The sequence below is a fragment of the Panthera uncia genome (genome assembly GCF_023721935.1).
Source record: "Panthera uncia isolate 11264 chromosome C1 unlocalized genomic scaffold, Puncia_PCG_1.0 HiC_scaffold_4, whole genome shotgun sequence".
Lineage (NCBI taxonomy): Eukaryota > Metazoa > Chordata > Mammalia > Carnivora > Felidae > Panthera > Panthera uncia.
The window spans coordinates 4,033,814-4,060,243 of NW_026057585.1; the positions used below are offsets into that span (position 1 = coordinate 4,033,814).

Consider the following 26,430-nt stretch of genomic DNA (forward strand, 5'->3'; position numbering starts at 1 on the left):
TTATGCAAATAAAGGATAGGGATTCAGATGATGTTCCTGCAGCCTTCCCCCACCATAGACACACACCCACACCACGCCCGATCCTGGCATAACAAGATGTCACCGTCACCGTCACATTAGAGCACTGTGAACTATATAAAACCAAAACAAAACAAATAACAACTTCCCTGGACACCAAAAATAAACAGGCCAGCCAGAAATAGCGCTGTCAGAGAAAGTTAAATGAACTCCAAGGCAGAAAGGACGGCTGAACTGTACTGATACTCAGAGATCTCAAGGACCCTGAGGCTCCAGACTAGCTTCTCCATACATCTGGCTCGACCAACACCAGCAGAACTTGGTGTTGTTTGTTCATAACTGGTTCAACCCAAACAGATTATTTGCTGAGCTTCTACTATCCGGAGGGTGACATATCAATTTATGGCCTCAATTATTTTTCTAGATTTTAAATCATATTTTCTCCATCCTCCTCTAGGAAAGAAATTAAGACTTTCTCTAGGCATAAGAGCTAAGAGCTCGCAGTGGTACCATGAATGATCGTGGCTGCAACGATAAGGCTTTGACCATGAGGAGGAGTGGGTGGGGGGAGATACAGCCAACTTGAACCTCAGTCAGCACTCTAATGCTTCAGCCATGACAAAAAGCGTCCTGTTTCTGAACTCACTATGCTCTCTGGTGCCTCCAGGACTCTTCATGGGTGCCAGCATTAGCCTGGAATGTCATCACTCTTCACTTCTCACTCAGTGCTGACTTCACTATCTCCAACTTTCCTTAGGACTTGATATTACCTAGTAAACAGAAGCCTATCTGACCCTAAAGCCCAGGGGAGGGCCCCTCCTGGCTGCTTCCACAACATATTGGGTACCTACTCTTATTATTGGAATTACCTGTTTGTATTGCAAGTTAGAGTTAGAATTTTTCAAGAATAGGAAAGATCTCCTCATTTTTCTTCCAAAAATGAAAATCATTTTACTGATTTTTGTTGCTGTTGCTTTAATAATCATAATAGTACTGCCTGTGGATGGCATCACTCAGAAGTTGCCCAAGCAAAAAAGCTTAGCATCATTCATTCAACCAAAACACAACAAAAAAAGAAAGAGCCGTGTCTACTCTGAACCAGGCACCACACTCATCAGCATATCTAATAGTGAAGGAGACAGACCCTGTCCTTGCTATCATGGAGCTCAGATTCTAAAGACAGACCTTGCTTGAACAAAGAAGTCATATTATTAAAGGTAAAAGTACAAGGTACTTGGAAGTGTATGAGAGTGACAACCTAGCAGAGGTGGGAATGGAGAGATGGGTTGGTGGGAGCTCACCTTTAGGCTAGTCCTCCTGCACTGGCTCTGCGTCCAATCAACAGCTTAGCCCTGTCACTTCTGCTTCTGAAATCTCGTTCTCTTTCACCTGTCCATCTCCCCGACTCCTACACCGTCAGCACCACCAGTGGTTGCCTGGAATACTGCACCAGCCTCCTAACTGCCCTCTCTGCCTTAGACTTCATCCTTCCAACCCAGAGTCCATGCAGAAGCCAAAGAGAATTTTCTATAAGGAAAATCTGATCATGTCACCACCTTCTCTGCAAACTTGCAGCGGTTCCCCATTGAGCTCTGTTAAAATGTAAAGGCTTTTACATAAAGCTTTTGCAAAGACCTGCAGGCTGGTTTCTCTCTTTCTCTTTCTCTCTCTCTCTCCCCCTCCCTCCAGTTTTGACACTTCTCCACATTCCTTGCACCCATGCCCTAAGGTATATTAACTTCGTCTTTCTCAGCTGAATCTGGAACATTCTTCTTTCTCCCATCCCCAGCCCCTATTGGTGGCTAATTCTTATTCCTCCCCTTCAGTTCCCTGGTTAGATGCAGTTTCCTTTAGGAAACTTGCTCTGAGTCCTCCCACCCCTTCCAAGTGAGTTAGGATCCCCAGCCATATAGTGTAGCTTCCTTAATTATATTACAGTGATTATATTGTTGTAATTAGCTAATCTGGAAAGACAATCAGGGCAGGAACCAGGTTTGCATATTTGTTATTGTATCTGCAGTGCTATGACATTATGTTGTACATAATAAGAACTCTAGAAATATTTGCTGAATGCTCAGAGAGAATGAAAACATAATTAAAAATTCAGGTAATACACAAAGTTATAAAGAAGGCAAAACTCACGGCTAAACCCATCACCCAGACATAATCATTATCAATATTTTGGTGTAGATCCTTACAAGCATTTCTATTTTTTTCCTCCCTCAAAAACAGATTTTACCTTATGTAATATTCAGTCAAATTGTTGTTGTTGTTTTGTTGTTTAATCCTAAATTTGTTATTATGGACCCCTTTCCAACTCAGTACATTGCTCTATGATGTTCTGTTGAACGCATATACCATATTCAAAATAATCAACCCTCGCCTTAATCCATCCATCCTTCCTTCCTTCCCTCCTTCCTTCCTTCCCTCTTTCCTTCCCCCTTCTTTCCTTCCCTCTTTCCTTCCTTCTCCCCTTTCTTCCTTCCCTCCTTCCTTCCTTCCCCCTTCCCTCCTTCCTTCCTACCTTCCTTTCTTCCTTCCCCCTTCCCTCCCTCCTTCCTTCCCTCTTTTCTTCCTTCCTTTCTTCCTACCTTCCTTCCTTCCTTCCTTCCTTCCTTCCTTCCTTCCTTCCTTCTCTTTTCTTTCTTTTATTTCTTTACAGTGAGGCAGAAGGAGAGGGAGAAAGAATCGGAAGCAGGCTCCATGCCCAGCACAGAGCCCATCTAGGGCTCCCATCTCACCACCATGAGATTGGGACCTGAGCTGAAATCAAGAATCCAATACTTAACTGACTGAGCCACCCAGGTGCCCCAGATTATTTTAATATTTTATTTATATAAAGAATACTGAAGTATGGGGTGCCTGGATGGCTCAGTCAGTTAAGTGTCTGACTTTGGCTCAGGTCATGATCTCACAGTTTGTGGGTTCAAGCCCCACATTGGGCTCTGTGCTGACAGCTCAGGGCCTGGAGCCTGCTTCGGATTCTGTGTCTCCCTCTCTCTGCCCCTCCCCTGCTCATGCTCTCTCTCTCTCTCTCTCAAAAATAAAAGATTTTAAATTTTTTTTTAAAAAATTAAAAAAAAAGAAGAATACTGAAGTAAATATTCATCCTTAAACACATATCTTTTCATGCAGGAAGCATCTCAACTTCCTTCTATGTATAAGTCCTTAGTGGGGGGTGGGGCGGCTGCCCATGGCCTCAGTGGCTTCTGCAGCTGCATTCAATAGTTATGTACATCGCTGCGAGTCCCATAGGCAGGTGGGGGAGGGGAGCCTGGGTATATCATCATCGCTGCACTGGTGGGCTTTGTACTCTTCCACCCCTGCCATGTACCTGGCTCATGTGTCACAAAGTGTCACACATATTTATACCTGATCGTTGTGGATCTGACAGCTAGAACAGGGCCTGGCGCACAGGCTGCACTCAGGCGCTGAGGGGACGAATGAATGAACAAATAAATGAAATGAATAAGGAGGTCAGCTGTCCGTAGAGAGGCGTGATAAAATTGTGGCTAAGAGCTCAGGTGCTGAAACCAGTACACTTCTGTTCAAATCACAGCTCAAGTGCTTCCCGGCAATCCCCAGGCCTTCTCAGCTTCAATGTCCCTCTCAAAACAAGTGAACATAATGGCTGTACTAACTTCAAAAGGCTGCTACAAGAACCGAGCAGGACAATGCAAGTGAAGTAAGTGCATCCATAGAGCCCTGAACACTGTAAGCACTCAATAAAACTACATGTATCGTGATTGTTATTACTGTTTAATGGAAATTCCTCGGGGTCCACAGGAAGAAATGTAGAGCGTTTCTTCATACAGTGAAGAGAAGAAAACAAGTTCTAATGAGGAAACAGAAAGGAGATGGTTAAAAAAATAAGAAGAATGTTTCTCATTGAAATGCCACTTTCTCCACCGGAGTGACTGCCCTTTTCCATGTTGGTAACTATAGCTGTCAGAGTTTTCAGGGTTTTCCAATTTTTTTAACTTCATTCTTTTTATTTTTTAATTTTTTAAAGGTCATTTATTTTTGAGAGAGAGAGACAGAGAGACAGAGAGAGACAGAGCATGAGTGGGGGAGGGAGAGAGGGAGACACAGAATCTGAAGCAGGCTCCAGGCTCTGAGCTGTCAGCACAGAGCCTGATGTGGGGCTTGAACTCATAAACTGTGAGATCATAACCTGAGCGCAAGTTGGACGCTTAACAAAGTCAGATGCTTAACCAACTGAGCCACCCGGGAGCCTCTTTTTAAGGTTATTTTATTAATTATATCACCCAGTGTGAGGTAAGATTTATGTTTGTGAAGTTCACACACATATGTACATGCAAATCATAATAAATGTTTTGTCCAAATATTTAGATTTTAAAGACATACATTGGTTTGGCAATTCCTCTAATCTTGTGATATTTCTCCCTGTGTTCCTTTAGATGCTATTTCAACTAAATCTTAATACCTTATCCCCCTACTCAGATTGCACGGCTCTTTGAGAATGGTAACTCCTTTGCATGTCTGTGTTCTCCGCAGCACTCAGAATCATTCCTTTTACTCAGAATTCTTAAGGGAAGAAAAAGATAGATCTGATACATAATCTTTGGCGATGTTGCTTAGGAATGAAAACATTTCTAAAGCTCTGCAGAACAACTACGGAATCCCTCTGAAAAGTGAGGTTTAAATAGAAAAAAATTCAGGGCACTTGGCTGGCTCAGTGGAGCATGTGACTCTTGATTTTGGGGTTATGAGTTTGAGCCCCATATTGGGTGTGGAGATTACTTAAACATAAAATCTTTTAAAAATAAAAGAAAGAGAAAAACTTCTGTGCTTATGATTGCTCAAAGTTTAGAATTGCCCCCTGCCCTTCCTTGTTCATCTAATAGCTTTCTGAAGGTCTCAAGATGCCAGTGAAAACAAAACCAGGATGCTTGGGGCACTGTGGTTTGGGGAGCATAGATGTCGTGTGTGTGTGTGTGTGTGTGTGTGTGTGTGTGTGTGTGTGTTTAAATGAGAATACACTTCACCGGCAACATTCATTTTCCAAGGCTGTAATGACAAAGAGACTCTGAAAAGGAGCTGGGAATAGCTGGGTCTAAAGGCAGTGGTGGCCCAGATTCACCTAAACTAGAACAGGAAACCCGGACTGCGATAACTTGGATCTCCATAAAGGTAGAAAACCCCCTTTTAGGGATTTCCTTTTCCTCCATCCCCCACAGACATCAACATCCGAGTGGAAAAATTTGCCAGGATGGGTGGGGCCTCAAAAGGCTGAATCACTGTGGTTGCACTGGGACTGCCAGAGAAAGCTGGCTTCAGACTATAATCAGGCAAACACTGCAGCTGGTTTTGCTGGCATTTTCTTGTTAAACCCCACCTTCTTAGAAAATGGGTAAACAGGGGAAGGCAGTGGAGGCCCCCTTAGGACTCGCAGCCACAGACCCCCACCCCTCCGTGGGTTTCGTGTTGGGTAGGGCATTTTGATTCTATAAAACCACCAACATAACTTGTCCTTCTGTGAATGGTCCTTTCATTTCCCAAGAACCCAAGAATCCTGGAGCTATTCTGGCTCCGCCACTTTCTACCTGTACAGCTTTATACAAGTTATTTGAGGCTTAGTCTCCTCACAACTCTAATGGCTATAACATCTACCTCATAAGTTAGGAAAAATGAACTGAAAAACAGCTGGAATAAGATATGTTAAGTGTCTAAAAAAATGCCTGGTATACAATAAACACTGAATAAATGTTATTTATTATTATTAGCTATTATTACGATCTTAATAAGTCTTGTCGAATATTTTAAAAGGTCTCTTACTCTACATTTACAATTTTATCACCCCAGTTTAGGTGAAAAACTGTCTTCCTTTAAACTCATTATTACAAACAAACATACTTTTCTTGACTTCTCAGTTTCCTATCCTAACCAATCAATTAATATATCAACTTACTATGAATACATCAAGCGATTACTAAGGGGAGGCTGGGGGAAATACAAATTCAACAGAATTGGCTGGAGGAAAATAGGGAAGGAAAATCCAAATCCAAGAAGTTTAATTGAGTTGATGAGCATTTACTGAGCACTTACTATACACTGGCATTACGCTATGTTCTCAAAACTAGAAGGGTATACATAAGGGGTGTTTTCTTGAGGAGCTTAGAGTCAGGGTAATGTTTTGAGACTGAAGAATCAGGGAAGGCATCCTAAAACAAGAGAAAATGGTACTTGAGCCGAAACTTGAAGGATGAGTAGGCTTGAACTAGGTGAAGAATAGAAGAGAAAGGGTATTCTAGGCAGAGGTAACCACCAGAACAAAAACTCAGAAGTATGAAACAGCTTAGGGGCATGTGAGTGGCTCAGTCTGTTGAGTGTCAACTTTGGCTCAGGTTATGATCTCTTGGTTCATGAGTCTGAGCCTGCATGGGGCTCTGCTGATGGCTCAGAGCCTGCTTCAGATTCTGTATCTCCCGCTCTCTCTCGGCCCCTCCCCTGCTTTTGTGCACTCATGCTCTCTCTCTCTCTCAAAAATAAATAAATATTGTTTTTTTTTTGTTGTTGTTGTTGTTTTTTTTTTTAACATTTATTTATTTTTGAGACAGAGAGAGCATGAACAGGGGAGGGGCAGAGAGAGAGGGAGATACAGAATCCGAAACAGGCTCCAGGCTCTGAGCTGTCAGCACAGAGCCCGACGCGGGGCTCGAACCCACGGACCGTGAGATCATGACCTGAGCCGAAGTCGGACGCTTAACCGACCAAGCCACCCAGGCGCCCCAATAAATATTGTTTTTAAAAAGTACGAAATAGCTTTGAATTGCAAATAGCTCAGAATTAATGGAGCAAAAAGCACGTGATGGGGAATATTGGGAAATAAAGGAGATTTACAGTTTACTTAGAGAAGATGATACCACACTCTGCTCATCTAAGTTGGAGGAGCTAATGGTTCCAGCCCCACGACCACCATACTTTAACCAGGTGAGCTCCCAACCTAGAAAGTACTCACTATTTTGGGTCACAAAAATGATGAATTTTTTCGGCCCACATTAGGAGACATTGGGTAAGTTCCTTTGTTACTACTCTTGGTGCCTTTATTTCCTCACTTGTAAATTGGGGTGGTAATTCTGCTTCTTCACAGGGCTGTGGTGAGCATTAAATGAGAGAATACTGCACACACTTAGAACAGCACGTGACACATAGAAAGCGATCGGCATATGCTAGCTAGTACCATCCCGTGTTGCTCTGGTCTCGCTCAACCCAGACACGCTGGGGGTGGGGTGGAGGTGGTAACCCGTAGGAAAGCACACAGGAAGGAGTCTGTATGTAAAATATCACTCTGATCCAATCACCTGTCAGGACCTATGATCATGGCACACAGACTCTATGGCACTAAAAAAAAAAGTCAAAATTTCTATGAGCCCTGGCAACGACCTTTCTGACAAAAATGTGTGTCATAGCCTCATCATTTATTACTTGACACACAGCGGGTGAGATTTGAAATATCCCTTATTCTCCTTTTCTCTGCATCCTCTTGGTTTCTGTCAGTGGTTCCTGGCACTGAGAAGTGAGGACTGATCTGCTATCTCAGAGCAGGCTGGGAAGAGGAAGGACTTGGGAGGCCAAATCTGAGGAGTCAGCTGACCTCTGCTCGGTGCCCAGGTCAGCCTGATCGTTTCCCTGTACCCACCGCATCCGGCCACTCGTTCCCTCAGCAGTGATACCTTAACCTCTGTATTCCAGATCACCTCTCAACCAAAAGGAACAGGCCCACAGACTCTTTCAGAGAGCATCCCACACAGCTTTGGGAAGGACTGCCACTCTGCTCATCCATTCTGCATTGCAGCAGATGCAAAAGGTGAAAAAAGAGGAGGGGTTGTTAGCACCCCCTCTCTCACCACCAGCACCACACAGCTGTTCAGAGGTTTAGTGTTCAAAACCACTTAATATTCCTGCAAGCTCTGTGTCTTTAAAAACAAAAAACAAAAAACAAAACAAAAAAAACCCACAACACTATCCATGACAACTGAGGAAAAAAACAAAACAAAACAAGAAAACCCCCAAAACAACAACTACAACCCCCCCCCCAAAAAAAAACCCTCAACACTAACAGTAGGCTGTTTCGTTCTCAGGCAGGTTTTATATTGAGCATATTCTTTTTAAAAAAATTTTTTTAATGTTTATTCATTTTTGAAAGACAGAGACAGAGCACAAGCAGGGGTGGGGCAGAGAGAGAGGGGGACACAGAATCCAAAACACGCTCCAGGCTCCAAGCTGTCAACACAGAGCCCAATGTGGGGCTCGAACTCACGAACCACGAGATCATGACCTGAGCCCAAGTCAGACGCTCAACCGACTGAGCCACCCAGGCGCCCCAGTATTGAGAATATTTCTTTGTCCACAGGAATGTCTGGTAAGATGTACATTAGATCCTCGGGAAGCATTTCTGTTCACAAATTGAGGCAAGACAGGGTAAACCCATGTCAATCCTGTTTTATTCACCTTTTTTTGAAAATAGAAGTTTATTACTTTATGTCAAAAGCTATCAATCCAAAAAATGAAAGAAACCCACCCACAAATCTAAGGGCATATGTATACAGTGCTCATATGTGGCCTGATCCATGGGCAACCCCCAGGGGGCACCAAAGAGCTATCTCTTTTTTTAGCACATTGGTGTAAGAAATCCTGTGTGTTCTTTCCAGGCCATATAAATCCCAGAAGACAGGTTCTATTATACAGACTTCCTGGGGTCAATCCAGGGCACAGGGAGGTGGGGACTTGTATTACATTATCAGTAATTTGGCTCTTGTCCAAATCTAAGGATAAACCTATCAAGACACAGAGCACTTCAAGAGTTGAATCAGAAGTTGTAAGCAACAATGCCAGATTCTTTTTTGAGAAGCAAATGGTTGTGGCTGAGGCCACCTTATACTGTAGACAGTATCCAGAGATCTAGAGTGGTTCAAGCCAGCCACTGAGAATATAATGCCAGCCAATTAAACTATGTCCCCTAAGCGCACTATGGTCCAGTTATAGATTCTCAGGGTGCCATTTAAACTTCCTGAATTTATTTGAGAAGTAAATCAGGGGTAAAAATGCTAAGACAGAATCATTGCTACAGGCAATTGTCCATGAACCAGAGTGCTCAGGGCATAGCTAACAACACATATGTTTATTGGGACATCTGCTCTTTTTTTTTTTTTTTTTAAGAGTTGTTTTTATTTATTTATTTTTAATGTTTATTTATTTTTGAGAGATAAAGAGAAAGGGTACAAGCAGGGGAGGGGCAGAAAGAGAGGGAGACAGAGGATCCGAAGTGGGCTCTGAACTGACAGCACACGGCCCGATGTATCCACGAACCGTGAGATCACGACCTAAGCTGAAGTCAGACACTTAACCGACTGAGCCACCCACGCCCCCTTGGGACAAATGCTCTTAAAAGAGACATCATACTGGTTGGTATAAGAATGGCCACAATCCAGACTAAGCCATGGGTCATACGTTTATGAGACATCACTATCCCTTGGTGCTCCTTCTAATTGGGATAACAATTATTCACCCACGTGACTTACCTTCTCAAAGTCTCGAAGAGCCTGGGTCTGCACCTGAGGGGGTTTTTCAAATGCTCTCAAGGAAGGCATCTGTCCAAAGGGGATCTTCTCACCACTTCTCCAACTCTGTGACTGCACTGGAGGGCCTCGATCTTTAGTGTCACTAAGAAAAGCTGCCGGTAAAACAGAACAACAAAAAATTGTATAGAACAGTGGCATTATGATCCTTCTAACCAGCACCATCCAGCAGAATTTGGTTTCCACAAAGTACAAACCAATTCTGGGCCACACGGAAACAGTTCATATAAAGTAGTGTGTGGCTGACCATATTAATACTGGTCCCCAGTGAAACGCACTAGTCCATGTTTGTGCCCCTTTGTAATTAGAGACTTTTGCTACTCTATGGAGAAGTGGAGCCTATTTCTCCAGCCTTTGGATCTGGGTTGGCTGAGTGACTTGCTTTGACTGAGAGAATATGATGAAAATGCCACTGTATGAATTCTAGAGACTAAGTCTTGAGAGACCATGCATTTCTGTTCTTGTCTTCTTAGAGCCCCAAGACCACCCTCCTGTGAAGCAACCCAGTTTACCCTCCTGGAGGAGGAAAGGCCAAGGACAGAGGGAAGGGAGATGCCCCAGCTGACAGCCAGTCACCGAATGCCAGACATGTGAGTAAAGCCGTCTATGGATTCTCAACCCCAGTCAAGCTCTCAAAAGATTGCAGCTATTTGAGTAATCCCAAGTGAGACCAGCAGAGGAAATGCCCAGTTTGTCAACACACAAGGCTGTGAGAAATAATAAGTCATTGTTGTTTTAAGCCCCAGGTAGGCAAACTTTTTTTTAAAGGGCCAGATAGTAAATATTTTAGGCTCGTGGATCATACCATCTCTGTCAGAGCTAGTCACCTCTGCTCTTGCAGCTCAAAATAGGCACAGACAATATGTAACTGAACAAGCATGACTGTGTTGCTATAAAACTTTATTTATAAAAACTGGCAATTGGCCCATGGGCTGCAGTTTGACACCTGTTTTTTTGTTTTTTTAATTTTTCTTTTTAACATTTATTTATTTTTGAGACAAAGAGAGACAGAGCATGAACAGGGGAGGGTCAGAGAGAGAGGGAGACACAGAATCTGAAACAGGCTCCAGGCTCTGAGCGGTCAGCACAGAGCCCGACGCAGGGCTCGAACTCACGGACCGCGAGATCATGACCTGAGCCGAAGTCGGACGCTTAACTGACTGAGCCACCCAGGTGCCCCTGTTGGCACCTGTTTTAAGCCACTAAGTTTTAGGGTGATTTGGCATGACGAAAGAAGACTGAAATAGCTTCTCTTTTTTTTAAAAAAAAATCAAGCTACTAGCTAAGAGGTGTTTCTACAAAAATATTTCAGGTCATTATTTAAGAGTAGTAACAATTATTACAACCAACATCTTTAACAGGCATTACAGGTTACAAAGTAGTTTCACATGAATAATTTCGTTTATAAAGTTACTACCCCAAGTGAAATAAACTGATGCGATTACTAAATCCATTTTACTATGAGTAAATAAAGGTTCAGAAAGTTTGCGTGACCAAGACCACAATGCTAAAAAGTGGCAGAAACAGTCCTATGTTCTCTTCACTCAACCTTCCGAGCAGTCGGCTAATACTGTTAATTTAGGAGCAAAGGGAATCATCACAGGTCTAAGAGTTGAGGGAAAACAGGGCAGGGGGTAGAAATGCAATAATTCCATTAATTAAAGGAAGAATCTCCCTAGGAAAAGCTGCTGCTAACCCCATGCCTGCCTTTGTGAAGTACCATTGTGGAAGCAAGAAATCAGGGCTTCCTAGAAGCAGAGTACACAGAAGACCTCAGACTGAGGTGGACTTAGGGATGTAGACTCAGGTCGAAGACATGGAAAAATACACCTTTTCATGGTTGGCAGAAGGAAACAATGAGCCTTTATTACAAACATTCTTTTTTTTTGAAGTCAGAGAGAATGACAGCCATTGCTATCCACTGAGCTCCATAGACGGCATCAGTGCAAGTAAGAGCAAAATGGGCTCTGAAGAAAAATTAACTAGACATACACACACATATGGACAAACGAGCCAAGAGGCAAAATGTCATCATATGCTTTTTCTGTCCTTTCCCTTTTTTTCTTTTCTCTTTCCTTCCTTCCTTGTACATCCTTATCTCTTTTGTCAAAAACTAACTGGCCATATATGCACGGCCACCAAAATCAAAGGCAACAAAAGCAAAAATAAACAAGTGAGGCTACATCAAACTAAAAAGCTTCTGCTCACAAAGGAAACCATTAAGAATGAAAAGACAAGCCATGGGATGGGAGAAAATATCCCTCCCTCCCTCTTTCTTTTTCCTTCTGCAAACTTGCCAGAAAGAGCACAAGAAAAAGCCTCTAGATATTTCAATCAACTCGGAATTTGTTCTCTGCTAAGAAAAGACAGAAAGAGTAGGAAGACAGAAAGGATCAGGAAAATGATGGCAAGGAGAAAAATGAAGACAATAAAAGATGAAGAAGAAAATAATGATGAGAGACAGGGTGATTCCAGTGCAGCTTTTTTTTTTTTTTTTTTTTTTTTTTTTTTTTGCCGAAAAGTATTTAACTCCCTTTTACACCACTGGTTTTAAAGAAAAAAAGGTTGAAATGTAAGGCCACATGATTTGTTTTTAAAATGGACACTGTACAATGTCTTCATTTTTGTAAAGTTAACATAGTATCAGGTGTGTCTTCAGATCACTGTCTTTTTGTTTAAAATTTATTTTATTATCTTTTTAATATTTATATATTCATTTTGAGAGAGCGAGCATTGTGATGGGGGGAGGGGCAGGGAAGAGGGAGAGAGAGAATCTCAAGCCAACTCTGAGCCATCCGTGCAGAGCTGATGTGGGGCTTGATTTCATGAACCACGAGATCACGACCTGAGCCGAGATCGACAGTCAGATGCTTAACTGATTGAACCACCCAGGCGCCCTAATTTTTTTAAAGTAATCTCTATACCCAACACAGGGCTCAAACTCACAACCCTGAGATCAAGAGTAGGATGCTCCACAGACTGAGTCAGCCAGGTGCCCCTACATATCCCTATCCTTACTGGTATTCTCAACAGCCACTCATCTTGCCTGGTAGAGTAGAGGGTTTTAAAATGGAACAGAAATTTAAAGCAGGTTTTATTGGTACACAGCACAAATTAGTTATGGATAGAGGTAGTATTCTGTTTCCATATTCAGTTGTCTTTGATTCAGCTTGTACAAAATAATTGTTGTTCTTTTAATTATACAACAGTCTGTGCTTGCAAATTAATAATAATTATAGTAATAGCAAGGTTGCACCTGTTTTGTTGATATTGTGATATTTCTAAGTAAATGCAAATAAATGCTTTACTTAAGAGAAATTGGAAAAGAATTATTTCTCCCAGAATCAGTTGAAATTAAATAGGCTATCGAATGGAAGAAAATTTGATGAAACAGAACAATACATTACAGTTAGATCAGTGGGATGTGATGGAGGGAAAAGAGCCTTTGAAGCTTGGATATGAATTCTCACCACTTGCCAATTGTGGGAATTCAGGCAAATCTCTTAATTTTGCTCAGCTTCACTGTCACTGTGAAAGTGGGAATAAATAATACCTCACAGAGCTCTTATAAGAGTTAAAAGAAACAATAAGCATCTTCTCTACCCTTCCATTTTTGCCCTACTCCTTTGAGTTTTCACTGCAAAATGGAGGATCTTGATGTTCAAAATGAGTCTAGTAGACCCTTGGAATTTGTAGACTTAGCATATACAATTACAAATGCTAATTGTAAGTGTCTGAAATCCTTAACACATTCAAATTAAAAACTTTTTCCATGCTGTGCATGTGAACCATCTGGGCTTCAAGGCTGGAATGAAAAAGGCAAATGACTTAGCGAAGGAGGCAGAACCCTTAAGTGATTCAAGGTCCTTGTGAAAAATGCTCCCCCAAAGAGAACTATCTTCACTTTGGTTTCATAATTCAGGTAAATCCCTGGCTAATGTTAGTTCAGTAATGATGTGATATTATTATGAATACATTAATAACAACAATATTTACTGGGTGTTTATTCCTTTATAAGTCTACAATAACAGTTTTTCTCATTTAATCTCACTTATGACGTTGACACTATTATTATACCCATTTAAATGGTATGCAAGTAGAGATTTAATTTTAGTGGCAGAATCTATTTTAATCATTTCATAAGTGACTTTAACCTTGGAATTACAGAATCGTAATTTCAATTATGATTTCCTGTGCTGTGCTGGGAAGGTGGGGAATCACATGTTATAGTGGTAGGTGCAAATCTGGAAATTCACAAAAAGTCTGAGAATACTGCTATGCTGAATTTATTTTATTTATGTGTTTATTTATTTTAAGTTTGTTTATTTGAGAGGTGGGGGGGGGGCGGGGGGGGGGAGAGAAGAGAATCCCAAGCAGGCTCTACACTGTCAGCACAGAACCCGACACAGGCCTCGAACTCACTAACGTGAGACCATTACCAGAGCCAAAATCAAGAGTCAGATGTTTAAGTGACTGAGCCACCCAGGCGCCCCTGCCATGATGAATTTAAGGGTCCATAATTTGAGGGAATTACGATCAGCAGGAAACCAGAATTTATCAAGACCCACAGCCTCCTTACCACGACCAAGAATTTATCAAGGTCAGACCCATAGCCTCCTTACCATGACCAAGAATTTGTCAAGGTAAGACCCACAGCCTCCTTACCTGCTACATGACATGTTCTGGATACCATCTCCCCTTCATCCTCTGCAAAATAATCTCTGTGGAGAGAAACATATTGTTAATTAATGAGATACCCTCAGAGTCCCCAGTCCCTGAGGTGGCAAGACACCTACATTCTGTTTTCATTTATTTCTCCACAAGTATTTATTAAGCTCCTACCATGGATTAAGGACAGTGTTAGGTGTTGGAGATACAAAGACAAACCCCACAGGAAGGTTCCTATCCTGGGTAAGAACATGTAAAGATAGCCATTGAACACATAATTCCATTATGAGAAAACAGCAAAGACCCTGAGTCAGGAAGGAAGTTAACTTGTTGGAAGAACAGAGAAAACCAGTGTTGCCACCAGACTGTGCAGGACCTTGTGGGATACAGTAAGGACACAGAGTTTTGTGTGAAGGGCATTGGGAAACCACTGAAGGATTTTAGGTGAGGGAATGAGTGGTAAGTGACCAGATTTTGATTTTAAATAGATCATTCTGGCTGCCGAGTGAGACTGTGTGGAGGGGATAAAAGTGGATGGGAAACGCAAGAAGTTGTGATGGTTTTAACCAAAAGACGCAGAGATGAAGATAAGCAAAAAAATCCAACGTATGTTTAGGAAGTAGAATGGACTCAGAAAACTTGGAAAAACAGATAAAAGTCTATTAATGGGGGGCGCTTGGGTGGCTCAGTCGGTTAAGCGTCTGACTCTCGATTTTGGCTCACAGTTCTTGAGATCAAGCCCCACATGAGGCTCTGCACTGACAGTGTGGATCCTGCTTGGGATTCTCTCTCTCTCCCTCTCTCTCTCTGCCCCTCCCCCGACTCACACACATGCACACACAAACACACTCTCAAAATAAATGAACATTTTTTAAAGTCTATTAATGGTAATGTTAAAACCACAGTTCAGTAGAAAGATGTGTATTTGTCCAGCACAGTGAATTAAGGTCACCAGACCTAGCAGAGAAGGGAAATTTTTTTTCAAGATGTATTCAACAAATACTTGTCAGGCACCTACTATGTTTTTAGGCACTGTTTTAGGCAGCATGAATATAGCAGTGAACAAAAAGGACAAAAATGCCTGCACTCATGGAAGTTAGAGTAAGGGGAAGCAAAAAGTAAACTGTATAGGGCAACTGGAGACAAGTGCTAAGAAAAATTGAAGTGGGGGATGGGGATAGGGAGTCCTGGAGATATGCGCAGGAGGAAGGGATTGCAATTCTCAGTAGGCAAAGTTTCTCTGAGAAGCAATAGGGTATTTGGGGAAAGAGTCTTCTAAGCAGAGAACATCAAACACAAAGGTTCACAGGAGGGAGCATGCCAGAGTGTTTGGGAGCAGAAAGGAGGCCAGTGAGGCGGGGCAGAGTGAGCACATGGTGAGGAAGGAGGAGGAGGGAAGGTCAAGGAAGTAACAGCAAGGCTGTGCAGGGGGCAGATTGTAAAAGCCTTTCAGGCTGTACTGAAGCATTTGGCCACTGGAATCCTGTGAGTCAAAAAGGGGGTTGAACTGAGTGATGAATGTTTTAAAAGGGCTAGCTACTGTTTTGACAACGGACTAGATGCGGAAGGCAGAAACAGGAAGACAATTGCAATAATCCTACGGGGTGATGCCTTAAACCCTTGGGTGCACCCAGTAAGTTGTTCCAAAAAGAATCGTGTAGACACAGGTGTAGAGGGCTTCTCAGGAAGGCGGAAGAGAGACTGGCATTTGTTTAGAAATTCTCGTCCTTCCTTCTCTGCCTCAAGGCTGGATGTTGGCATGAATCTTCATTTTGTTAAGTTCCAGATGGACATCAAAGTACCAGACAAGGCATGCTGGACTACACACACCACCTGGCGATTTTTTTATTATTCAAAAGCAGATCACCAGCTTGTGGTTCTTCCAGGTCGTCTGCCTCTTTCCCTTCTCTATCCATTAAAAACTTTCCACAAGAGTGAACAATTAAAGAGATGAATGTACTAGTTACAAATTCCCCTCTGTTGTAATAAAGTAGGGGAAGGATACTGAAGCCATCAACCAGAACACTGTCTTGAAAAATTTGAAAAACTTACACTTAACTGCTGCTATGCAGCCATTGGATGGAATCCTTTATATGCTCAGCCTACAGACTTAGGTAGATGACAGTGTTTGTGCCATCAGGAACATGGTCATTCCTCAGGCCAAATTCAACCCAGCCAAAATGTTTTATTTGGTCAGTACAAGGTTGACCCACTCTTAACTTCTCTTAGAAAATGAATGGGTCTAGGGGCATCTGGGTGGCTCAGTCGGTTGAGTGTCCGACTTTGGCTCAGGTCATGATCTCGTGATTTGTTGGTTGGAGTCCCGCATCAGGCTCTGTGCCAACAGCTCGGAGCCTGGAGCCTGTTTCGGTTTCTGTCTCCTTCTTTTTCTCCCCTCCCCCACTTGGGCTTGTTTTCTCTCTCTCTCTCTCTCTCTCTCTCTCTCTCTCTCTCAAAAGTAAATAAACATTAAAAAGGAAAATGAATGGGTCTAGCAACACTGGGCCTGCCTTCCCACATAGGGGACAACCTATCACCTTTCAACGAAACATGTGTTCTCCAGTCTGTCACAGTCCCTGTCCTTCCTATCTTTGTAGTCCCAGCTCACATACTCACTTTTGATACCCTCCTGGCTTCTGTGTAGGTCTCTGAGGCTGTTACCCTGGTACAGATCAAATGCAGACAGAATTTCATTTCTGCTTTAACACATAGTCTTGAGAATGGATAAGGCATATGTGGCATATATGTGGCATACACACACACACACACACACACACACACACACACAATGGAATATTATGCAGCCATAAGAAGGATGAGATCTTTCCATGTGAGACAACGTGGATGGAGCTAGAAGGTCTTATACTAAGTGAAATAAATGGGAAAGACAAAGACAATATGATCTCACTCATATGAGGAATCTAAAAAAAAAAACACACACACAAATGAAAAAAACAAGCAAAAAGCAGAATCAGACCTATAAATACAGAGAAAAAAGCGATGGTCGCCAGAGGGGAGGGGGCAAAATGGGTGGAAGTGAGTGGCAGATACAGGCTTCTAGTTAAGGAATGAATAAGTCATGGGGATAAGTGGTACCATATAGGGAAGATAGTCAATGATATTATAATGGCAATGTGTGGAGACAGCTACTACACTTGTGACAAACTTGTTGAATCACTATGTTGTACATCTGAAACTAATATAACATTGTATATCAACCACACTCAAATAACATTTTAAAAAGACTATCTTGAGTAACCTAGTTTCTTCAGCGTGCAATTCACTAATCTATGCTGATGAACCACTAACACTGGCTTATAAATCACTTTTACCTCTTGGGCTTCAGTTTCCTCAAATATTTGTAAAGGAACTATATGGATTTTTCTAAGGTCCCTTGCAGTCATTATGCAATTCTATTCTAATAGATGCTTAACCATAAAGCCCATTTTAATACTTTCCAAGGATCTGGGGGACTGTCCGGACATGATCTTGTTTAATCCTCTTTGCTCTGAAGATTCCACACTCCAGATCAGGAGCAGATGACAACAAGGCAAGGTGTACAGGCCCCATGAGATACCCCACCTTCTGCAGCCCCAACCCACACGTACTCTGAGCTAGCTGCCTGCCCACTAGGAATCAGTAAGTGTCAGGGCAGAGAGGTCACTTTGGATGGGCACTGAGTTAATGGGCATACTTACAATCTCAGGAGATTTTTTAAAAATCACTTTAACTCTATTAACAGCTCAAGTTCCCTCTCTTATTGCCCAAGAGTGGGGCTCATCATCTGCTCCAAAAGGTTGGGAAGGAATTTGATGCTCCCCCAGGGAAGGGGAGTGCTCACAGTGAAGAAACACAGGGTATATGTCTAGGGGACTGCAATCTGTGACAACAGCAGATAAACCAAAGTACAAAGAGAACTGAGGTATGCTAGAGACAGACTCCAAGCTGGGTCATACACACACACACATGCACATGTACACTGCTTTGTGAAGCAGTAGTATATGTTGGTAAATTCTTCCATATTACCCAAATCTGGAAAAAAACTTGTATGTCCTTGTCCTAGTTGCTCGAATTGAAGTGTTTGTAGGTTTATTTTTTAACATCAGCCCATGGATGACTCATGCTCAGCTAGCATATGGTTCATTAGAGCACTCATAGCTCTCCAGCATAGATGTACGTATATAATCTTTCTCCCAAGATACTTTTACCTTACATGGTACTTTTCCTGTATAAATGAGCCATGCTTTCCCTCAGTGAGCCTTATCCTTTCTCTCCCTCTACCTCATCAATCTGTCAATACTGATACCAATGCCACTAACGTTACAATTATTAATTTTGCCAAGCCACTCTCTTGCTTAATTTGAAGAACCAAGCATTTTCCAAGTACAACCCACACACAAGCTGTTCACCCACTTAATTTCCGCATGGTATATTGCCCACGCTTTCTTGATTTGCTGTTAAGCAGCTAAGAAGATATTGGACTCAAACAACACATCGACATTCAATATCCCACATTACTAGCTTTTCGTAGTTTTCCAGGATGGTCAGGTTGACAATAATCAGAAAATAATTGATTCTCTCAAAGCCATCTGCTACACTCTGATACTCTGCTGCTATCAAACTGTGCTCTGAGGATTTTTTTCCAGTAATTTCCTAAATATAGTAGTTTCAATTATGTCAGGAATATCCAAGCACTCAATTTTGCTTTCCTTTGCTTGAAAATGGCCTCACTGACATAGCTCCTTTCTAAAATGTAAGCAGCTGGTCCTGCTTTCTCTCCTAACAGTGTGGGGAGGGGTAGAAACGTGGGTCCTTCTTCCTTACCAAGTGGTAACACGACAATGGAGACTGCAGAGAGATATTTTCTGTAGGGAAGTCATGACTTTCCCTTGCAAACTGCATATTTGGGGTTATTGTCTCATATTTTGGTCTGTTTAATTTGTGGACCCAGAAGAGCAATGCATCTTGTTAACGGACCATATCATTCACAAGCAATGGCAAACGGCAACCATAGGCCTTTACCATTACAAAGTAGGATGTGCAACACATCTTTGACAGTATGAGATAGTGGTATCCCAGGACCATAGTCACCCCCCAAACTATTTCTAAGGAGCTGATGCCTGTCCAGTCCCCATTACCTTCTCCTTCGTCTCACCTAGTAAAATGCTTAACCTACGGGTATTTCTTCCCATAGGGGTATCCAAACTCCCAAAGCGGCAGTTATTTTTAGGTCCTCCCCCCAGGGCAATCACTTCCAACACGCAGTCTGGGCCTCCTCCTTCATTACTCACCACCACTCTTGCTTAAGATCTCTAAACCTGCAGACAAAGGCCATCTCTTGGAGGCATTTTCTATCTTTCAGACTTCTTTGTATATAGATTTTTTTTTATTATAAACAAAAATTCAGAAGGGGGAAACAATCTGCTATAACAGTACTTAGAGCAAAAACCTGGGCCTTGACACTGTTTATAGGGTTTTTCATTCCATCTTATAAACATTTATTGAGAAGTGGTTTATATGGCCAGCCCTGGAAATATAAAGGTGAAAAAGAAATTAAACCCTGTCATCAAAGTACTCAGAGTCTACTGGGGAAGGCACATAGGATTCAATGAGATAATTACAAGAATAATGAGATTTAAAACAGATTGAAAAATATAAACAAGAGAGCAATTAATTTTGTCCTGGTGGGAGGAAATATGCAGAAAACAGAGAACACTGAATCTAGCCTTGAAGGATGGGTACAAATAACACAAGGAAACATGACAAAGACCCCAAAATAGGAGGATGAAGGTGTATTTGTGGTTTTCATTTTGTTCCCTCCTGCCTGAGTAAACATAAACTGCCCCCAGGACCCCTTCCAACATCTTTAACTTTCCCTGTCCTCAAGCGGTCCTCCTCCAAGCTCTAACCCTCAGGTAGGAAGCTGTATTAAGGGAAGTCATGGGAGGAAACCAGGTCTGCACTTAGCACTTTCCTCCTCCTTATCTAACTACTTAGAATCCCCAAGGACAATCTAAAATGTTAAACAAGATGGGGTGCCCAGGTGGGTGACTCAGTCAGTTAGGCTAGGCGTCTGACCCTTGGTTTGGGCTCAGGTCATGATCTCACAGTTCGTGAGTTCAAGTAAGAGACTAGGTTCAGTCTGATCTTCTCAAACAGTGGGGATTATGTGGTATGACACAGGAAGATTGTTGAAGTTTGCGGTTAATTGGGGCCCTCCTCAGCACTAGACACTGAACTAAACATATATTCTATTGTGGTTCCTATATTTTTAAAAACATTTTTTTAAATGTTTATTTATTTCTGAGAGAGAGACAGAGTGCAAGTGGGGGAGGGGCAGAGACAGAAAGAGACACAGAATCTGAAGCAGGCTCCAGGCTCCGAGCTGTCAGCCTGAGCCCGACATAGGGCTTGAACCAACAAACTGTGAGATCATGACCTGAGCCCAAGTCGGATGCTTAACCGACTGAGCCACCCAGGTGCCCTAAGCTCCTATACTCATGAAACTCATTTGACATGAGTTACTAAATTCTGGTTCAAATGAAAGAAATCTTTCTGATGTTCAGATATCATTTTTTTTTGTACTTTTAATTTGTATCCACATTCAACGCTTGCAAATACAAAAGGGTTGGAAGGACAAGAACTGTGGCCTACTTTCTTTAATGTTTGGAGCACAGGCCCTGAGGGCTTTTGAATGGTAGGGTTTCACAAATAGTGCCAATTTAGGAACAAAGACATCTACAGGTGACTGTCCCTGGACTGCTTGAGCCTAACTTCATGGTTCAACATGTTTTCTTTCAGCAGAATTTTCCTCAGCACTACTCTTGCATGAAATGACCATCATTATTGTGGATAACCCCTGTCACCCACCACCAACACTGTTACCACAATGCATCGAGTGTCTGATGCTTTCCAGGCATCATCTCATTCAGTCCTCACAAAATCCTGTCAGGTAGCTACTGTATCCCTATTTCACAGATGAGGCAACAAGAGACCTAGGAAGATGAAGTGATTTGCTCAAGATCACACGGCTAGTTGGTGTCAAGCCTGAACTTGAAAATAGCACTTGGGGGAGGTGGGGCGCCTGGGTGGCTCAGTCAGTTGAGCATCCGACTTCAGCTCAGGTCACGATCTCACAGTTCGTGAGCTTGAGCCCTGCGTCGGGCTCTGTGCTGACAGCTCAGAGCCTGGAGCCCGCTTCAGATTCTGTGTCTCCCTCTCTCTGCCCCTCCCTTGCTCATGCTCTATCTCTCTGTCTCTCTCAAAAATAAAGAAACAAAAAAAAAAAAAAGGGAAAAAATGGCAGCTGGGGCTCCTGGTGGCTCAGTTGGTTAAGTGTCCAACTCTTGATATCAGCTCAGGTCATGATCTCATCATTTGTGAGATTAAGCCCTGTGTGGAAATCTGCACTGACAGCACACAGAGCCTGCCTGAAATTCTCTCTTTCCCTCTCTCTCTCTCTGCCCCTTCCCCACTCTCTCCCTCTCTCTCTGTCTCTCAAAATAAACAAACATTAAAAAAAAAAAAACAGAAAGAAAAAGAAGAAAATGGCACCTGACTCCAAACCTTGACTCTTTCCAATATGTCTTCCTTCTACCGTCACCTCTATCCAGAGCTTCCTCTGTACCTGCCTTGACTGCAGGGAAGTGACCCCTGAGAATCTGAGGGTGGACAGTGGTGCTGTGTGAAGATTGGATTTAGAGCCAAATCCAGACACAAATTTGTGTTTTGAGATGCCGACTCATCCCCACTGGACACAGCTCACACTTGAGTATTTCAATACCAGTATAACAGATGCCATGTGACAAAAGAATTACAATCCTAAAAGGGAAGTGACGAGTATGACTTTTTATACAGGTCCTATCCTGGAAAGTGAGTCATCCATCATTATATACTTCCCTATCTCTACCCAAATCTCTCTAAATGTTCACAACTTCCCTGAACCTCTTCTGTGCTAACACTTAACACTGTCCGTAATGGACAAAGGGAATAAACTGAAAGGCAGAAGGGGTAATGGACAGACACAATCAAAACAGGAAAGGCCACTAGTGAACCAGCTTTCAGACTTGTCCTCAGATCTTTTTTTCTCCTGCCAAGAGAGACATGGAGTGTATCTTCCATGTTCCAAATGTTGCCAAATACCACCCCCCCATTCAGCACTAAAACTGCATAAACATATTCGAATGCAAATAGGGTAGAAGTCACAGATGCAGAGCAGAAATACAGAGAGATTAGAATTTTTTCTCATCTCGAGACCTATCATTATAACCTCTGCAAGCTAGGATGCTGAATTGGCAAAGCCCCCTCAGAACAGAGAGAGCATCGCCTGTGAATCTCTCTCTGCACACTAAGTGTGGGCTGACTTGGCACGGATACAGCAGAGTACACTTTTCTCCAGTACAGGCTGCAATTACACCCTTCACTCAACAGAGTCTATTCACTGAGAGTGACCACGGCCAAATGGAACTCTGGGAGACAGTTTTCTGAAGTGCTAATCAGTCCTCAATAGCTACAGGGAGCTACAAGCACCATTGTGCACCTGCATCGACTCGTCCAAATTAAAATTTTTTTTTTAACGTTTATTTTTATTTTTGAGACAGAGAGAGACAGAGCATGAACGGGGGAGGGTCAGAGATAGAGGGAGACACAGAATCCGAAACAGGCTCCAGGCTCTGCGCGGTCAGCACAGAGCCCGACGCGGGGCTCAAACCCACGGACAGCGAGATCATGACCTGAGCCGAAGTCGGCCGCCCAACCAACTGAGCCACCCAGGCGCCCCGACTCGTCCAAATTTTATGACCTTTTTCTGCTCTTGGGCTAAGGCCCAAAAGGAATGAACATTATTTTTCTTGCTCCTGTCAATCAAGGTTCAGAGACACAAACCACTTAATACCATAAAAAGGTAAAGGAAGTTCAAGTAATTATTTTTCTCACTTTGCCCCATGAGGTTATCAGACATCCAAATATCTAATAAACCCTCTTCCCCATGCCCTGAATCAGCAAAGACACTGACATCACTCTTTCAAAAGAGATGTAAAAATAATCTGCTTTGGATTCAGTAGCATCACCCAGGGATTGTGTACGGTCTCTCCACCCACTTCTAAAACTTTGCTCATATGCTTTTTACTTTTGGTCCTGGCAGTGAATGCATTCCGCAATCCTCAGTTTTCATGAACCACCACTATTCACAAGGCCCTGCGGCATGCCCAGGCAGTTGGCACAATCTGTCTCAGAGTGCTAGACCAAGCACAAAGACCAAGCATTTCCTGTCTCTACCTACCTTTTTATTCACATAATCTTTTACTGTTTCCTTTCTTCATTATGTCCATTTTTTTTAACATTTATTTATTTTTGAGACAGAGAGAGACAGAGCATGAATGGGGGAGGGTCAGAGAGAGAGGGAGACACAGAATGTGAAACAGACTCCAGGCTCTGAGCTGTCAGCACAGAGCCCGACGCGGGGCTCAAACTCACGGACCGTGAGATCATGACCTGAGCCAAAGTCGGACGCTCAACCTACTGAGCCACCCAGGCACCGTTCATTATGTCCATTTTTAATAATTTAAAAAGAATTACATACTTCTTCCAGAAAATTTTGGAAAGAAGAAAAATGTATACAGAAAAATCATAAAAAATGCTACCACCTAAAGGCAACATCGACAAACAGTTTTCACATATTTACTCTCAGTTGTTCTTCAGTTCATATGCCTGAGTGAATTCTACAAAATAGAAATGATACTGCATGTACAACTTTGTATCTTGATTTTATTTATATCATTGAAATCAAAGGTTTTGAGGAATGCACTTGTAGGGGAAGAGTCAAGGGAGGAGAGCGGAGGAGGCAGATAAGAGGAGGAGGAGAATTTCTTAACATTACAGATCTGCCTGAAATTTTAAAAAAAGTGAATCTAGAGTCTTCTTTTTCAGTATGGTTCTACAATGTACTAAAAAAAGCTTATAAAGGGAACCCTCGTGCACTGTTGGTGTGAATATAAATTGGGTGCAGCCACTGTGGAAGAGAGTATGGCGGTTCCTTACAAAATTAAAAATAGAGCTACCATATGATTCAGAAATTCCACTTCTGAGCAGTTATCCGAAGATAATGAAAACACCAATTCAAAGAGATACATACACTTCTACATTCACTGCATTTTTTACAATAGCCAAGATATGGAAGCAAATTAGGTGTCCATCAATAGATAAATAAATAAAGAAGATGAGTCTATATGTATATATACACCTATACACAATGGATATCACTCAGCCATAAAGAAGAATGAAATCTTGCCATTCATGACAACATGGGTGGGCCTAGATGGTATTGTGCTAAGGGAAATAAGTCAAATAGAGAAAGACACATATCGTATGATTTCACTTTGATGTGAAATCCAAAACAAAACAAAACAAGCACATAAAATAAAACAGGAACAGACTCATATATACAGAAAATAAACTACTGGTTACCAGAGGTGGGGAAAGGTTGAAGGCATGGGTGAAATAGATGGAGAGGATTAAGTGGTACAAAATTCCAGTTATAAAATAAGTAAGTTATGGGGATGTAATGCACACCATAAGAAATATAGTCAATAATACACTAAAACTTCTGTGTGGTGACAGATGGTAACTAGACTTACTGTGGGAGCATTTCATAATGTATAAAAATATTGAATCACTATAATGCATACCTGAAACTAATATGACATTGTATGTAAATTGCACTTCCATGAAGGAAAACAAATTTTAAAAATAGAAAACAAAGATGATAGAATCCTAGAGGATAATAAAATTGACTGAGGGTTACTGAGTCTTGGGGATTGTTAAGGCAGTAAAAGACTCTGAAGTGCTTAGAAGGATTGACATAGCTGACTCCCAGGCTCAGTAGGGATAGGGAAAAAAAGCAGGGACAAAAAGCTTTTATAACCAGCTGTATCCATTCCACAAGAAGGAGACACCTACCAACCAGATGTTCGTATCAGCCTTGTGGGGAATGTTCTCTAGAAAGTTCTAAATCTAGGATCTTCTAAGTGCTAGAAACAATATTAGATGCTGAAGATTTAGAGACAAAAAACAGAAGTCCTCTCTTCCAATGAGCTGAGAAAATGGAAAATACCCCATCAACCAACTAACCAGCTTCAAGCTATGACAGAGTAGACAGAGCATACTCTGGCTACAGAAAACACCCCGAACTAGGTTCCAAAAATAATTCCTAAAGGAGGTAATAATGAAACTAATCTTTGAAGGGTAAATAAAGTTATCCTAGCAAAGGCGAGGGTAGGTGTGTGTGGAACAGCTGGCGTATTAAGGCCCACCTAATAATTTTAGCTCAGAAAGAGTGAAATGACACCCTACAACCAGTTCCTTAGGTGGTCTGGCATAATACTGCCCCGTGGCGCCAATAACCTGGAAATCTCTGAGTAACACACAGAAGAAGCATTGTCAAACCAACTAAGTTGCAAACTTTATATGTTGTCACTTTATGGGCATAAATGTCAATTTCTTCTTGCTGTAAAAACATATATTGACTTAGTTTTAAAGCAGCATGTAAAGGATGTTGTGCATAATCCCATAACCAAATACAGCATCTATTTTTTTTTCCTCTCCTTGCGATATCCTAATACGTATGTGTAATTTTGATGTTATTTATATCCATTTTGACTTTCTTATTTAAAATTTTCTGCTTAGTACTGTTTCAGGAAACACTTCAAGATGGTAACAGATTAACAGAAAGAGGGAAGCATTTTACCCTAAAGAGGAGGAGAAGTTGTGAATGTTGCTACTGATTCGTCTAGGACACATCACTTTATGTCAGTGTGCCTCCATTTCCCTTTCTGCAGTACAGGACTCAAGTCTTGAAAATGATGGTTAAACTGAATGAAATACCCTCTACATTCCTGTGAGTTATAGGAGTCTGAATGCTAAGCAGTTTGCCATGTATATACAACAACTAGAAATGTTTGATGTAGTTAACCTACTTCTTTTTAAATAAAATTTATTAATTTTGAGAGAGAGAGGGAGGGAGGGAGGGAGGCAGAGAGGCAGAGAGAGAGAGGAGAGAAATCCCAAGCAGGCTCCACACTGTCAGTGCGGAGCCTGATGTGGGGCTCAAACTCAAACCGTGAGGTCATGACCTGAGCCGAAGTCA

General features: G+C 42.0%; 1 protein-coding gene across 3 annotated transcripts in view; it reads right to left on the minus strand.

Moving 5' to 3' along the window:
* The window catches only part of LOC125913264 (myomegalin-like), a 215,325-nt gene that overhangs the window by 153,257 nt on the left and 35,638 nt on the right, over positions 1 to 26,430 (minus strand). For all 3 annotated transcript variants that reach the window (XM_049618363.1, XM_049618361.1, XM_049618360.1), the window contains exons 2-3: positions 14,286 to 14,341; positions 9,564 to 9,715 (exon numbers count right to left, since the gene is read on the minus strand). In XM_049618363.1, coding sequence (XP_049474320.1) covers positions 9,564 to 9,715; positions 14,286 to 14,341 — 208 coding nt within the window. The remainder of the gene's footprint in view (positions 1 to 9,563; positions 9,716 to 14,285; positions 14,342 to 26,430) is intronic.